Source organism: Lepisosteus platostomus, chromosome 13 (assembly GCF_059453375.1).
Source record: "Lepisosteus platostomus isolate fLepPlt1 chromosome 13, fLepPlt1.hap1, whole genome shotgun sequence".
Lineage (NCBI taxonomy): Eukaryota > Metazoa > Chordata > Actinopteri > Semionotiformes > Lepisosteidae > Lepisosteus > Lepisosteus platostomus.
Genome location: NC_142623.1, coordinates 41,195,194 through 41,210,317, shown reverse-complemented (window position 1 = coordinate 41,210,317; position 15,124 = coordinate 41,195,194). Strand labels below are relative to the sequence as shown.

Sequence of the window (15,124 nt, the reverse complement as noted above, 5' to 3'; positions counted from 1 at the left end):
CGATGTGGACAGCATCACACTCCGGCCGGACTTTTCTCCCTGGAAGGGTTAACCCTCGGTTCTCATTTAGAAAGCAGGCTGAGTGGACCTGGAGCTGTCTGGCTTAATCACTTGCCCCTACCTGGGATTGAACCCGGGACCTTCCAGTCAGGAGCTAGACACCCTTGCCATCTGAGCTACCACGGCTCCGATGCACACAGAATTAAAGACAGTTTCTGTGGGAGGTCACTATGGAACCGGGCACAGGGATAGTTACAGTACTTTATCCTTGTGCATGACTTGCTGCTCTAAACTTCATGCAAACAGCTGATTCTTCTTAGATTTCCAAAGTCATATGGCCTTTTGGTTTCTGGACCGTTCTGTAAGTTCGCTGATGAAAATCTCCGATCTGCCCCTCCTTCTCAAAGCCGAGCTTTGTGTGACGAGGTGCTTACCGTTGACAACCAGGCTGAGACTGAGGCTCCTCTCCAGGCCGGCTGCGCTGTTTCTGAGGACGACGGTGTAATTGCCAGAATCTTGTTGCAACACATCCCGGATCTCCAGTCCATGGTTCTGGTACCGCATCCTGTTGAACTCCGGGCTCTTGGTTATCAACTTTCCATCCTTGTACCTGAAACAAGCACAAATCACCCTTAAATACGCCCGCTGAAACTCTATTGCTCCAGTGGTATGATGTTTCATGTTCCTTGTCCTAATACATTTCCCCACTTTTTTCTTTGTTGTTTTGCTTCATCAATTGCTTCTGCGATTCCTCCCTCTGGGCTGAGGGTTTAATATATCAAATTAAAATAAACAAATATGAAACAAAATAAAAAAAAAACCTAAACAAATTCCCACTGAGACACTACAGTACTCTTATGATTAGCTCAAAATTTAATAAAATTATGACTACAACTATATGTATCTTACTTGCACATACAGTAGCTCACTATCTCACTTTTAAATCTCACTCCAGGTGAACAGAAATCTAGAGTTCTAGACTGTGATTGTAAATGATTTATGAACGAAAAAGCTTTGAAGCTTTCAAGAGACTTTATACTAATTTGTGAATATGGATTAATAACATCTAGATTGCTGCTTCTTGGTTGCCAATGAGAAATGCAAGCCACAGAAGACATTTCAGAGACATTATTCTGTATTGACACCGTTCATATTTTTATAAGGTGGTCTTCTGGAGCTGAGGGAGCTTTCAAAGTGATGAGTGTGTCAATAGAAACCAGTCTTCTCTCACCATTGTGTTTCAGGCAAGGGGTAGGCAGAAACTTTCACTGACAGCCTGAGGATCTTATCACCAGCTGTGGCTTCGACCAGTGGCCCTGCCTTGTAGTCAACGCTGATAAAGGGCTTTTCTGAAACACAAAGTTATGAGAAAGTTATGTCACAGCTGTGCTAATAATAAAGATTTGTAAGCCACAAACTTCCCAAATCCACTGATGTTTTGTTCAATTACAGATGTTACTTTGCAACATCCAAATTTGTTAAGTGGTTTTATAAGAACACTTTGTTGCTTTCCTTGGGGAGAGGGGGGTTATGGTACATACATCCAAAGAAGAGATTTTCCACTATTATTGAAACAAAGACAAATATAAAGTGAGGTCACAATGCGATACACATTAAAATCATTTTTGAAGGCCAAATGTATAGCAGCCCACCACCTTATTGTTTTCAAAATATTTTTTTTTGCATTCATAAAAACAACAAAAAAAACAAATTCAGGTTTTACAGTACTGCATAAATATGACATGATAACAATTTGTGAGCCCCTATAAATGGTTCGAACTTTTAATTGTATAACAAAAGTTTTCGTTTTTTCAAAGAAGCACAGCAAGGATAAAGCTTTTCGTCTTGTTTAAAGCTTCACAGGCAAGTGCCTTCATGGGCCCTGGATTCGGGATTCAGATTCTCCCTATATTTTTATTCTAACACTCACTGATTCGGGCAATGCAACGGTTTCGTTGTAGGAACGGCCAACACGTCGATGTGTAAGGGCCGAGGGGTTCTTGAACTCCTTTGAGGAAGGGAGACGTCTTGCTCCCCTTCTTGCTCTTTCTTCGCTGTGATGCGCTTATTGACCTGCTGAAGTTCTCCTGGGGGTTTCGGGGGGAGACCCTTCCCCATGGGTCAGGATTTCAGGCCAGCCTTACCCTGCACAGTGACGTGGGTGGAGCGCTGCAAGCTCTTCTCCGCGTTGTTGGCGGTGCAGGTGTAGGAGCCCGTGTCTGTCACGTTCACGCTGTGCACGACCAGAGTGCTGGAGGCCTCTGTCTTGTGGGTCAGCGAGTTCCTCTCGTGATGGATATGCACTGAGCGGTTAGCCTGCCAAGCACCGCCGGTCACAAGGGAGAAAGGAAACTCATCACGACAGAGAAATCATGGGAAGGGGAGAGAAAAGCGCGCTCTGACACAACAAGGGAAAGTAGCCCAGATGAAGATGAATCTGTAAAAGTATTGAGAACTGTAACATAATATACTATCGAGAATGTGTGTATTTAACAACAAGACAAGCGTTCTTATTAATGAAAAGCAGCTGATCCTGGTAGATAATCCCCAAATATTTCCTCACAGGGGAGGCAGCATTTGATGGATGTTAAAAGCAGACACGCAGTACTTTGCTGCTTTTGAAGGAGATATGTTATTTACTTTCTTGTTTTGTTAACCAAAAGTCTAGAAACGGTCATAAAATCGCACGTAAGGACTACTTTTTACATGGGAGTGTTGCTCTACTGCTGCTCCTTCGCTGAATGCACCATTCGCCGGTCTCGGCTTGATTTTACTTAGCCCTCTACCTTTTTGCCCGGGTAGGTCCAATTGAAATGCACCGCGGTGTCAAACTCCACAAACGCCGTGCAGTTCAGAACTAGCGTCTCCCCCATCATCAGCTCCACCGACTCCTCGGGATACAGCTTGAAATCGTAAACTATGGTGCCTGTTGGGGGAAGAACAGGATTCAGACAGCGGGTAGGACACAGTCTTCTGGTGTCGCTGCCTGTCTTGCTACAGTTGTTCCTCACCGTAAACGACCTAATTCTCCGGCACTGCCGAAACAAAAGGATCCTGCTTAGCAAAGAATTATTTAACTACTTTTCCCAATTATCTGTTGTTAGAAACAAAGTCTGAAGAAAATAAGTTACATTTTTCATTGTTGTTTGAACAACTGGCGGGCAGCGTTGTGATTTTGGCTTCCTGAACATTAGGAACAGTGACCCCCTGCATAATGGTCTCTGCGTTCAAGGAAAAACTTGTAATGTGCTTGACTTTATAACGTGACGCAAGATGAATGTAGCCGCCTTATATTTTCTAGAACTTTAAAAAAGAAAGTGTATACATGTATTGCTTCTTTCAAGTCCTATTGGAAAGCAAAGTTCCAAGCCGAATGTTTCAAAAGGGACAATACAGACTACACATTAAAAAGGCTTCCGCTAGCTGTCGTGCTGTTTGTGAAGTGAGGGAAGTGAATTGTTTTTGAAATGTTTTTTATTCATTTAATGCATAGTGGAAGTCAGGATTACTAGATACAGAGGTGGTCTGGCAGACTCCAATGAGCAAACGTCCTTGACTCGCTCGCCTAAATTTACATTAGCGACAGTTCGAGCCTTTGAAAGAAAACCACTGGTGGCAGTATTGAAAGGAGACTGCGGTAGAAGAACTGCGTTAAAGGTATACAGTAGCTTTCTGAACAAGTGCATTCATTAATTAAAAAAAACTGTTAATTCTGATATATTTAATTTTAATCAGTTTCTTTCTTTTGCACTCCAACTCGGTTTTCCACTAAGTTACCAGGAAAATTGTGGTGTTGCCATGGTAAATACAGTAAGCATTTGACTAGGAGATCTCAAATGGTTACAAGGAAAATAAGACTGCCCTTTGTATCAGTTTATTTGCTATAGCCTAAAAAGTGTGTACTTTACTTTGTATACTATGTATATTAATAGTACTGTATATTAATATTTATCTTACAAATATTAGTGTAATGCCATCATGTTATTAATCAAGAAACACACTGTAGCTGATAATTTGGCCCACCACTTTCTCTAGCTCCTAACATCCTAGATTTTATTTCTAGCCTTCAATATTCCGACCTCACTGGGATAAAAATGCAAGTACTTGTCATTCGCAACATCCTTAAATAGTGACTTTTGGGTCTTGGCACAGTCATTTAGTGCATTCGAGCATGACTTGGCCAAACTTTAAATTAAAAGAACTGTATCAGAAGACAATGTATTTATGTCTGATCTTTTTTCTTGCATCTTTTTGTAAGAAGAAACCTAAGCTCTGCAGTTCAGTAGAGGCAGCTGAGGTAGTTATTGTGCCATTGTGGTTTTTTACCATTGCCATTTAGGTGTGGGGAGTGAGAGGAAGGTCTTGGTACCTGTAAAGTGCGTGAGGAAGACAGGGGACCTGTATTCCACGTTGTTGAGGAAGGTTTGGCAGTAAAGGCCGAGGAGCGTGGTCCTTGTGACAATTAGCTGGGTGGGGATGGACATGCCTTTCTTGTTGTTCCAGATCAGCTGCTTCTCGTCCAGAGGGACACCTACCCCTGCGTCAAACTGAAAGGACACGCTGTGAGCAGCGGCCATGGCGATGAACAGCAATACAGAAACGTCCCAAAGTACAAGGTGCATAAAGGAAACAACAGTTACTGCAAGTCAGTTCACAAACAAACTCAGGTATTATTGCAATTACAGGGCATGTTGTTGAAAAAGTGCTACAATCAAGTTCAAGTTTTCAGTAGTGTGCTCATGAGAAATATGAATTTTAATATATCATTCAGAATTGTGCTTTAAATGGATAATGTGGAGGGAAAACAGACAATAAGTGATGATTTTCATCTTATTTTATTTTTCAGGCTGGGGGGGTTGCTGGCAGAGCACTTGTAATGCGACGAGGGGTACCCACCAGACCAACTTTGACCTCCACGTCCGGCACTGTCACCCGGCACGGTACCTCGACATGAGTCGACAACGAGGAGATGAAAACAGCTTCGACTGCATCGCTGTTTCCTTTAACGAATGGCTGGGTCTCATCTGAGAGCGAGAAGAAAAGAATAGACACTCTCTGACCTGGGGTGGACTCAGATTTCGCTGGGCAAACGATAGACAGTCCCAGCCGGTCACACCAGCAGACTGTTTGGAAATGCAGGAATGATATTATAAGTGATATCTGGTACAGAACAGATAATATTTATCAATTTCTCTATCCACTTTATCCAGTAGAAGGTCAAGGGAAAGCTGGAAGTTGATTCCAAACTAAGGTGACTCCTAAGTGGCTGGTTCAGTCGTACTTTATATGGTAAAACAGCCAACTTTGAAAGGGGTTCCCTAAGATAAGTCAGGCCTCCTAACTAAAACCACATGTGATCCCATCCGATCAAGTTGCTGGGCATTGCAGATACGTTCATCCTTCTTTTACAGTTGTGATTTCAGCTGTTTCTTATCACCCCCCTGGTAAGATCTGTGGAAACTGTTTTGGCACCTTGTCAGGGGAAATTAGTGGGGGACAGATTTCATAGAACCAGTCTCCTACTTAATGTCTCCGCTTGCTGACCTCATCCACAGGCAAAAAAGGCTTCGGGGTCCGAATTAGAGCTTTGCTGCTGTCTGAACTCAATGTGAACCGTGAACAGCAAGCTTAATAAAGAGGGGTCTCGCAGCAAAGAGAGACAGTGGTCATAATGACCCCAGCAGGCACATGGTTACAGTCAACACGGACAGTGAGGCTAGGTGTGCTGAATGCAGAAAAAGACTAAAACCGTAATTTCCCTGGATGTCCTGTTGCTCAAAACAAAGTGAAACCAGCAAAACAGACACAATTGTCACCTCAGTCACATCCCTCGGAATATCTGCTATTGCAGTGTTTATCACAAACATGTAATTACGTGATTACATGTTATTCATGTTATGTTATTACATGTTTCTGTTATTGCTATTGTGTTACTGTCTATTGTCTTATCTTCTGTCCTATTTATATACTGCACCTGAGTGACTAATGAGAAACACTTTTCATTATACTATGCACCCGTGTAAGTTTAATGACAAAGTTGAATTGAATTTAATTTGGTCAGTTCCGTCTGGTGTGTGTTCGCAGGAACCAGCATATTTTTCCATCCCTCTGAAAATAATCTGAAGTGAGCTCGCATAATCAACATCACGTTTTTTCATTATTTTGAGGACGAAAGGAAACCAGCAGAAATAAAGAAGTAAAGGTGAACTCTTTGGCACCTAATACCTTTAATTACTATGAACTCATACCCCAAGCTCTTTGAAAGAGACTATACCTCAGGACTGTGCAAGATGGAAGAGGAGATGCTCTGGCGCTGAGTATTAAAGAACATTGTAAAACCCCACAAACAGAAGCACGCTTTCTGTTTTCCTGAAAACCAAATATTGAGTTTCTGTCCCACTGACAGTGCGTGACCTGAGCTGGCCTTAGAGGTTCTGAGCCACTCCAGGGGCTAAGTGAAAATGTATTTGACCTCCATAAGATGCATAGTGGTAACTGGCCCCAAACTCCAGGTGATGTCGTTGCAAATTAGCACATCAGAGAGAGCAGCCATGCTCAGTCGTAGTTTGATCTGCAGCACAGCAGGCATTGTTGTTTAAAGGCCATTAGCCCAAGACACTAAGACCCTCTCCAGGAAGAAGGGGCTTTCTGGTAATGGATGGTGCAAAACATGGCTTTAATTCCTAGAATCCTAGTAATCTGTGAATACTTATCTCCTTTGTAGTGCATAGGGACATTTTTTAAATAAAATCCAAATAAAAGACAGAGGAAATCTTGTCTTTAGTTTTGATTTTGCAGTGGGTTTTTTAATTGCTATATGCTTGTGCTGAAAGTAAAGTGAATGTGTCAATGAAAATGTGTTAGTAAAAATCAAATAAATGATAAGCAAATCATTCTCGCCTGTCAACAAAATAGATTTTTGTGGTAGGTCAGGGTAATGATCAAGTGTGTTTTTCTGTATTCTGACTGATTAAAAAAAGAAATTCATTGTAATGGCCTATACAAATATTTTACAAACAAACCAAAAATAAATAAAGACGTGCAGTTAAAAAAAAAGCTAAACTGCCAAAAGGAAAATATTAGCTTTTCCTTTGCATACTTTTACTGGCATGCCTGTGAAAACAAGAAAGTGGACTGCTGTGCAGTGTGCTCTGGACTCAGAGAGTGGTGGCTGTCATTCAGAAGCTGCAGCCCTCTGGCACATTGCTAATTGAAACCTCAAATGCAGATGTTTTCAGTCCCAAAGGTCAGCCTCTTGACCACAGAGAGAGATCCCTGCTCTTTCACAGTTCGGTCCATCCTTAAACCTTTGTAGAATCCCATGGCACACATAACGGAATTTAATGCAACCTACAGTACCCAAAGCAAAACAGTGGTGCCCTCATCTTAGCTCTGTTGGATATTTTTATCTTCAACATGTATTATATTTATGGGTGGCATGGTGATATTGCTGCCTCACAGCACAGGGGCCCAATGTTCAATTCCTATAAAAGGTTTAAAAATTTAGGAACTTGGAATGGCCTTCTTTATCCAAATCAATGCTGTTCTAAGCAAATATAACTGTAAAGCACTAATCTGTGATGCAACAATGCTTCAAGACGTTTGCTTGAATAAGGAAACATTCCCTTTTATTTAGGTTGCTTTACCATGCCATAATCTGAGTTTTGACTTGATACTATCATGCTTTCATTGTGTTTGCTAACCTTACCCCTACACACTGTAAAACCTAACAGAAGGTTTCTAAAATGAATCATAGAGCAGTGCAGAATGACAACACACCAAGTGTTGATTCAGAAACATTGAATGCTTTAAAATGCCTTTCTTTCCAAATTTGACATGTTGTTTCTTTTTTAAATCTAAATCAGTGCGTTGATCGAACTGGAAGGAAAAATAGACGCATAGCCCTAATGTATGATTTACGACAGAAATTATGTGTCAACTGGTAACTGCTCTCAACATCTTCACTGGCTGTCTGTAGAAAGTGTCTGGAATACTATGGGCTTCAGATTGTTCTGGGGGCCTGCTTAGTTCAGATGAGGTAATGGGACTGCTGTGCCGGATCTGAAATGTTAGCGTTGACACTAATAAATTGAATTAGTTTCAGTATAGAGTTTTGTTAACTTTGGACGAAACAGTAATGCAACTTTCGAGGTGAGATGTGATCCTATCTCCCCTGGGCTGTGGTACGCTTTCTCACAATCTCTTCAACCCCAGGTTCTGCAGAACTCTTCCGCCATTTCATTCCTGGAAGTGCATACCTCTAATCGCTTTATTTGGTGGTTTTAAATAAGGAAGGATAAGACTAGAGGTGAGAAAGGTCACTTGCATGAGATGCCAGTAGAAGAACGAACTTCAGAAAGCTAACAGACGAAACACAACTGCTTTAGTCATGGCATGAAACCATAACAGAAGAGCCTGAGAAATTCTGCACCATGCTTGAATGTACTATTAAATTAATATCTTATACATTGTCTTCCTGTTGTAGGTTATTCAATCTCCTTAGCAACAGGGTGCAATGGGCTATATTATTTTTAATTGCCGTGCATGAATAGAAACAGAAAGGGATTTTCTTTGTTATAAATTTTTTTCTTCTTTGAACATGACATTCGTATTTGTGAACTCTTGGCCAGCACCCACAATACAGTAAAGTGACTGAAAGCACTACACTACAAGACCAAGTGTAAAATGGAAATAATCCATTTTTCTAATGAAATGACTGGAGAAGGAGAGCTGTTATGTTATACTGTTGTGTTATTTTGTTCTGCTTTTGTAAAATGTAAAACTAGTTTAAAAAATCAGAGCTATGTGATTCTTAGATTCTTCACAGCAGAATCAAGGCTTAGTAATTGATTGTGTGTCACGTTCCTGCAATAAGTGAACTTACAGGATCAGAGGTTTGAGTTACAAAGTTCTGTCACTAGTAGTGAGGAATTGTAACATTGTCACAATATCCAAGACGACTTAGAAAAGTCTTTGTTCCAGTGCAAAATTTGTACTTCCAAATAATTCTATCATACAACAGGAAAATTTAAAACCCACTCCATTAACTGCTCTGATGTGTTTTGTGGGGCAGAATTGTGGTGTAAAACAGAGTTTTCTTTCTGAGACGTATTGCACATCTGATCAATCTACCCCTTATATCTTGCGCCTGGCCTTGTATGGCAGAGACTGACCTTTAACAAATGCGTAAATGCTGGCTGCAGTGGCACCATCGATGGCGGCCTTAACGTCCTTATAGAAACAGCGGTAGTAGCCGGTATCATTGCCGCAGGCTCTGGTCAGCACGAGCGTTTTGCAGTACGGTTTTCCAGGCTCCCCCTGGCACTCCTTGACCCAGACTGCTCGGTGACCTGGAAGCACAGTGGGATATAGCTGGTCCTGGCGATCTTTCACTTCCTGTTTTCTGAGGCTCTTCTCAGGCCAGGCCCAGTCCAGAGTGTGCTGTCCCCTGGACAGTGATAGAAGAAGGGTCAGTGTCACCTGCAAATATACTGTACACTAGCAATGCAATACAATACAATAGCATTTTATACTGTAATAGATTACATTCTAAATCTTCCAAATAGCAACTGAGTTGGCTATTGTCAAAACTGATCAGACATGTGTAAGCACTGTTTGAGTTTTACAAATCAATTCTACCCAATGCAGTTTGCTGGGAACACAAGAAACGTCCTCTGAAATAAAGTATTGACCTTCAAAGCTACCCTAAATATGAAACATATTTAAATACAAAACATTTTGTTTTATGAACAACTCCAAAGTAGAACTGCCAAGAATATTATTACTCTTCCAAAAAGCATATTGCCGCTACTGCAAAAGACAGATTGGCTTCAGGATTCTTGGCAAGAGGGACAACAGAAGGGAGGTTTCTGCAATCTGAGACAAATTAAGCTGGTAATACTTCATTTTCATAACACACGTGTTATGAAACACTTCACCCCTAGTGCCCAAGATGTAGTGATCAACATGGCTTTGGAATATAAGTATCCTTTAAAAAATATCTCAGAAATTTAGGGATGTTAGCCTGAATACACACACTCCTTCAGAAAGATCAGTTTTCTGGTTTTGCATCTCCTTGTCTCCATTTTTATTTTGCTTCCCCTTAATTAAAAACAATGGCTGAATAGGGAGGCCTGAACACGCTGTCTATGAGTATATATCTGGTACTAGCTAATATTTGGTACTATATTCAAAATGAAAAAGCAGCATAATCTACTTAGGATAAGAGTAATAAGGGGATTGGTGATGTTTCGAAGGTTTAATACACAAATGTGGATTTATTGTGTGTGCATAATAGAGAAATTGCATTTTGTAAAACTCCTGTACCAGGGCATATTTTCTCTATGCACATAAAGGCCATTCAACATTTTGAAATGAAACAAATAAATAATATCCATATTGAAGTTGACCAGATTCTGCTCTTTCTGTAATAGAGGATGTCTGCTAAACTACACTTATTTGACATTGATACAATATTGAATTTGGAAGTGCAAGTCATTTTGTTTTTATTTTGTTACTCTCCCATTGGGGGATGGCCAGTTGTTTATGAGTTAGGTTTACAGCTACAATTCCTGTACTTCCACAGGAAGCGAGAACCTGCAGACATGCTCCTTTCACACCCACACTGGGTAGGTAGAGCCACTTGCAATTTCACACACTGTGAACTCCACAGGGCCTTGCTGGAGATTCGGTGCCAGCTGGAGAAGTGGCACATCTCTCACTATGGTCGCTGTTAGTTGGCACATTGTCAGTGGGAGATGTTACACTACGAACACATTGCTGTGCAAATGTTTTTGACAATGGGGAGTTACTATATATGTATAATGTATGGGCCTCAACAAAACCTCCACAAGTGTTTTCTTCTATGATAAAGATTTTGAATCATATTAATACAGCTTAGTTTGAGTGAGAATAAACCAAACTGGTTATTTAGCAATCCTGAATTCACATTGATCAGAATCTTTAAAAACATGTTACAATAATGCAAAAAAGAATGCAAAAAGTCAACATTTGGACAGCGCTATATGCATAAGTGAACTTGGAGACTTGTCAAATCAAAAATTGCCCAGCCACATAGTTTCCCCCTGCATTTCATATCTTGTATAAACAAGGCATTCAGATAGGAAATCATTTACCTGCATGTAATGGTCAATGTGTCATTGGCGTCGATAACAAGGTCTTCTTTTAGGCTGTCAATGGTAGGTGGAGTCATAGAATATCCAGTCACTTGACCTTGAGGAGAAAGGAAGAGATAGTCATTATTTCTCCTCATCAGTCAGTCAGCCAGTTTGACTAGCTGTCCTGCGTGACAGTCTTGCTCTGCAGTAGAATGTTTGTCTCCTGTCGTGTCTCCTCCTGACCCAGATAGTTTCTCACTGCATGAGAAAGCAAGCTTTTCAAGAATCAAACCTTTTCCTTCTTATTCACTCCAACCAGTTGCACCTTTCCATGGGCTCCCATAACCTGTGCTGTTTGAGATGATTGCATCTCCAAGTAACTTTGACGAACTATGGGTCTAGAAGCATTTTAAATTGATTGAATATCGCAAAACCTGCCTAAAATGAGATGAGATGAGAATCCTTCACTACCCTACAAGCTAGTGTTAGAGTCAGAATTGTCAAGGAATATGGAGGCGTTTTGAACATCTCCATTTGATTGAGGTAAAACAAATCCCAATCCACATGAAAGCAAGGTTTAGGGTAAGAGTTTTTATAGTATTCAAGTCAAAATGTAATTAGAGTCATTCGTTTCTAGTGAGGTAATCAAGCCATTTAATGCAGACTCTGACCTTCAGCACTCTTTCAGAGTTCAGAATGCAACACACAAGCTGCTTGTATCAAAATGTTTCTAATCAAGTATTTGCTTTGCCCATTCAGGCAATATGGTGCAAATTTCCACTCGCTGAAGGCTCCTTGATAAATCAAAGGCTTTGGTGCTTGCATTAGTTGATGGATTTAAAGCTATGGGAACATATTCACATCAGCCTAGCCATTAAGACTTCATTATTAATCTCCGTAATTACTGTCACACTGAGTTGTGTTCACATCAACGCTAAGTCACAGTTTCATTACCTACACTTAAAAACCCCTGTGGGTACAATAAAATCACACGCTTAAATCTTTATAAAAATATCACTGCAAGTGATATCACACCTGGAGCTCATTAAAGGCGGAAGCAAAGCACCAACAGACCATGTAACTGTTAGAAACAGAAAAATGTTTTGCTGAGGACAAACAACCAATTAGACCAATTTCCAGTATTCGATTATTACGAGACCACAGGAAATTGTAAAATTAATGAGACAACTGATCAGGGAAAAACCTCAAGTTTGGAACATAGCATTTATTAAGCATCAGCCACTGATTTTGAGAAACAGTGTTCTCAGTGATGCAGTAATATCTATTATCTCAGCAATAAATCTTGGGCTTTGATTTTTCTTTTTTTACCTACATGATTTTAGTGTTCTGCAAACTGCACATACTGTATAAATGACCACAAGCAAGAAATGAACAATTAAGAATTCTTAATTCACAAAGCTGCACACACGTCTATAAGCCCTGTGGTTTTCTGTACACAAATGTGATTGCAGTGTAAGAAGGCTCTCCTGTTCTCTGTGACAGAAATCTGCTGTGGGCTAGGTGTCAAGGAAGAAGGTGTCGTCCGTTGGGTAGGGATATTCCACAGTTTGAGATAAGGAAACCTCAGATACTTTGAAGGACAACATCTTTCCCAAAAGAGTCTTCCTTGTCACTCCTTCCCCTTATTTTATAGTCTGTCTCAAGCTCTGTTCGATCCAAAGAGATCCTCCGTCTTTTTCTTGTCCAGTCACAGGGATACGCGAGCCTCCCATCATCTCTTCCACAGGGATCTCCAGTTGCATTTGCTCTCTTTTTCTTCCAGGAATTGTAGCATGTGGGGGCTCCCATTCTCAGAAATGGAAGAAGCTCCAAAATCCAAACATGGCTGACTGTCTCCGACTCTTAATGTGGAAAAGATTTCCAACAATTTTCTTGAGCAATTGCTATATGTATGTGTTTTCAGAAATTGACTACTTTGCATTCCTTCAGGAATGCTTTTAGCTGAATGATGGCCATCAGGGAGAGCTCTGAAAAAGGAGCTTTGGAAAAAGGTACTATATATGAATGTAGTCTAATAGATAGTACATCTGCAAGATGAGGCAATTCCTGACATTTTGAAGGCTTTCTCCTGAAGACTGTAGTTGGGCTGCTTTAAGATCACAGTGACTTTGAAACTCGTGCATCTGGATTTCTACTTCAAATAATCTTGTTGAGAAAATTCTAGCAGAACGATGACAATTGGGACAAAGGTCTTTGTTCTCTCTTACAGTAGAGCCTGAAAATGGTGTACGTGAAGAGAGTATCACTGTATTGTGGAAACCAGCTACAAACAGCTGATGAATGACCTGGCACAGTGGGTACAGTATATGAGCAGCTGCAGAACTTGGTTGCAGTGGGCCCAGCACTTAGCACTCTGCACCACAAATACAGGTCGTATGCATATACAGGGATTGTCACGTCTCCTGCTTCCTCACAGCCATGATGTTGCACAGGTGAATGACCATGTCTCTGATGCAGAAGCTAGTTGGACATCCAGGTGTCCAGGGAATATATTTCTGTCAGTATCCTCAGCATGAAGATGATTATTACATGGAAGCCTGTTGGGGGATGTAAACTTGTAGTTTTTCATTCAGATGATACACACTTGTCCCACAACCCTGAAGATAGAGGTGAGAGCTCCTTCTTCAAAGGCTGCCATCCACTCCTCCTACATTCCTTGGTCAATTTGATCACATCTGCAGGTGTGTTGGATTTTCCAGTGGGTTTTAATTGACCAGAACTGGTCTCCTCCAGGAGCAGTCTGTTGTACTGTCCATCCTCTTCAACCTATGTCCAAGTTGTCAAAGTTGAGCAGAACCCAATTGTTAAGAACAAATAGGACTTGGACTCTTGTTCTTCAGTACGATCAGATGCTGATTATTTTGGGGGGCATTACCTTTCTTCCCGTGTAGCACCAGCAGGCCTATGACTGTCTCTGTTCTGCCTGACTGCTGTCTCTTTCCCAGAGTTGAAGTCCAAAATCAGTATATGGACAATGGAACAATTAAGCCTTTTTCAAATAGAAAATCTGTAGAAACTTGTAGACCACAGCAGTGCTGAAATTCCTTCTGCTGCTTGAAAAACATGAATGTTTTTGAGCATTTTTGAGAAACAATGGAGAGAAACAACAGAAGACACCCCGTTAGACATTTGGGAACAAAGACTGTGGAGAAGAACACAGCTTTCCACTGAACATGTCATAGCCATAATCACAGCGGGAAATTCAGACCTCTTATTTCAAAGGCTCTGTGGTAGCTTTCTGAAGATACTGTAGAGCATAAGACTGTGTCGAAGAAAGCTGCTTTCAGGGGTCGCTGTCAGACAGTCTGAGTCGCCTGTGGCTTTTTAAATAAACATCAGCCAACTGTTGGACAGTGAGAAAGGAAATTCCCATCAAGATGGCTCGCACCTCCTCTATTTCTGGAACGTTATATTTCCTACCCTTCCCGAACGCATGGAAACAAACAGCTTTCTTTGGGAAACGTTTCTCCTTCAAGCCCGGGGGAGAAACTCACTTATTTCCCCAGCTTCCCCCTCTCCTTGTACTTGAACTTCAACAGCACACATCGAATGCCCTATATTACAGTACTAATGACGATGGATTAATTGTTTTACCTGCTCTTCAGATACTATATTCTGACCAGGTGATCAGTATTTAGGTATTTAAAGAATGCCCAAGGTGGGGCTCCTGGCTCAAGGACATCTGCTTGGAGAGCAGGTTACGTTCTATGCAAGACAATGCAAGTTTAAGTTTATGTCATATAATTATCCGGTAGGGATTTGATTTCCCAAGCAACAGTGCACATCTGGCAAAACACTGGGATGGGATTAATCAGTCGAGCTTTCTGGCAGTAAAGTCAATTAGAGAGGCACTGCTTAGTGAACTAATTGCTCATTGAATATGGTGGTAACTCTCCTGTCAGGCACTGTGGACTTTGCCGCATGTATGAATGAATAATTCTTCAAGTGGGGGTAAAAAATAAGCAAGTCCACGTGTTTTAGTCCTT

General features: G+C 41.0%; 1 protein-coding gene and 1 long non-coding RNA gene across 3 annotated transcripts in view; one reads left to right on the top strand and one right to left on the bottom strand.

Moving 5' to 3' along the window:
• flt4 (fms related receptor tyrosine kinase 4) overlaps positions 1-15,124 on the bottom strand; it is a 66,242-nt gene that overhangs the window by 23,192 nt on the left and 27,926 nt on the right. For both annotated transcript variants that reach the window (XM_088604658.1, XM_088604659.1), the window contains exons 2-9: positions 11,136-11,232; positions 9,174-9,448; positions 4,897-5,024; positions 4,370-4,547; positions 2,787-2,926; positions 2,145-2,316; positions 1,232-1,349; positions 435-610 (exon numbers count right to left, since the gene is read on the bottom strand). In XM_088604658.1, coding sequence (XP_088460784.1) covers positions 435-610; positions 1,232-1,349; positions 2,145-2,316; positions 2,787-2,926; positions 4,370-4,547; positions 4,897-5,024; positions 9,174-9,448; positions 11,136-11,232 — 1,284 coding nt within the window. The remainder of the gene's footprint in view (positions 1-434; positions 611-1,231; positions 1,350-2,144; positions 2,317-2,786; positions 2,927-4,369; positions 4,548-4,896; positions 5,025-9,173; positions 9,449-11,135; positions 11,233-15,124) is intronic.
• On the top strand, positions 2,850-4,631 carry LOC148650637 (uncharacterized). The gene is made up of 3 exons (XR_015926173.1): positions 2,850-2,958; positions 3,494-3,657; positions 4,504-4,631. It is a non-coding gene; the product is annotated as an uncharacterized LOC148650637 (long non-coding RNA).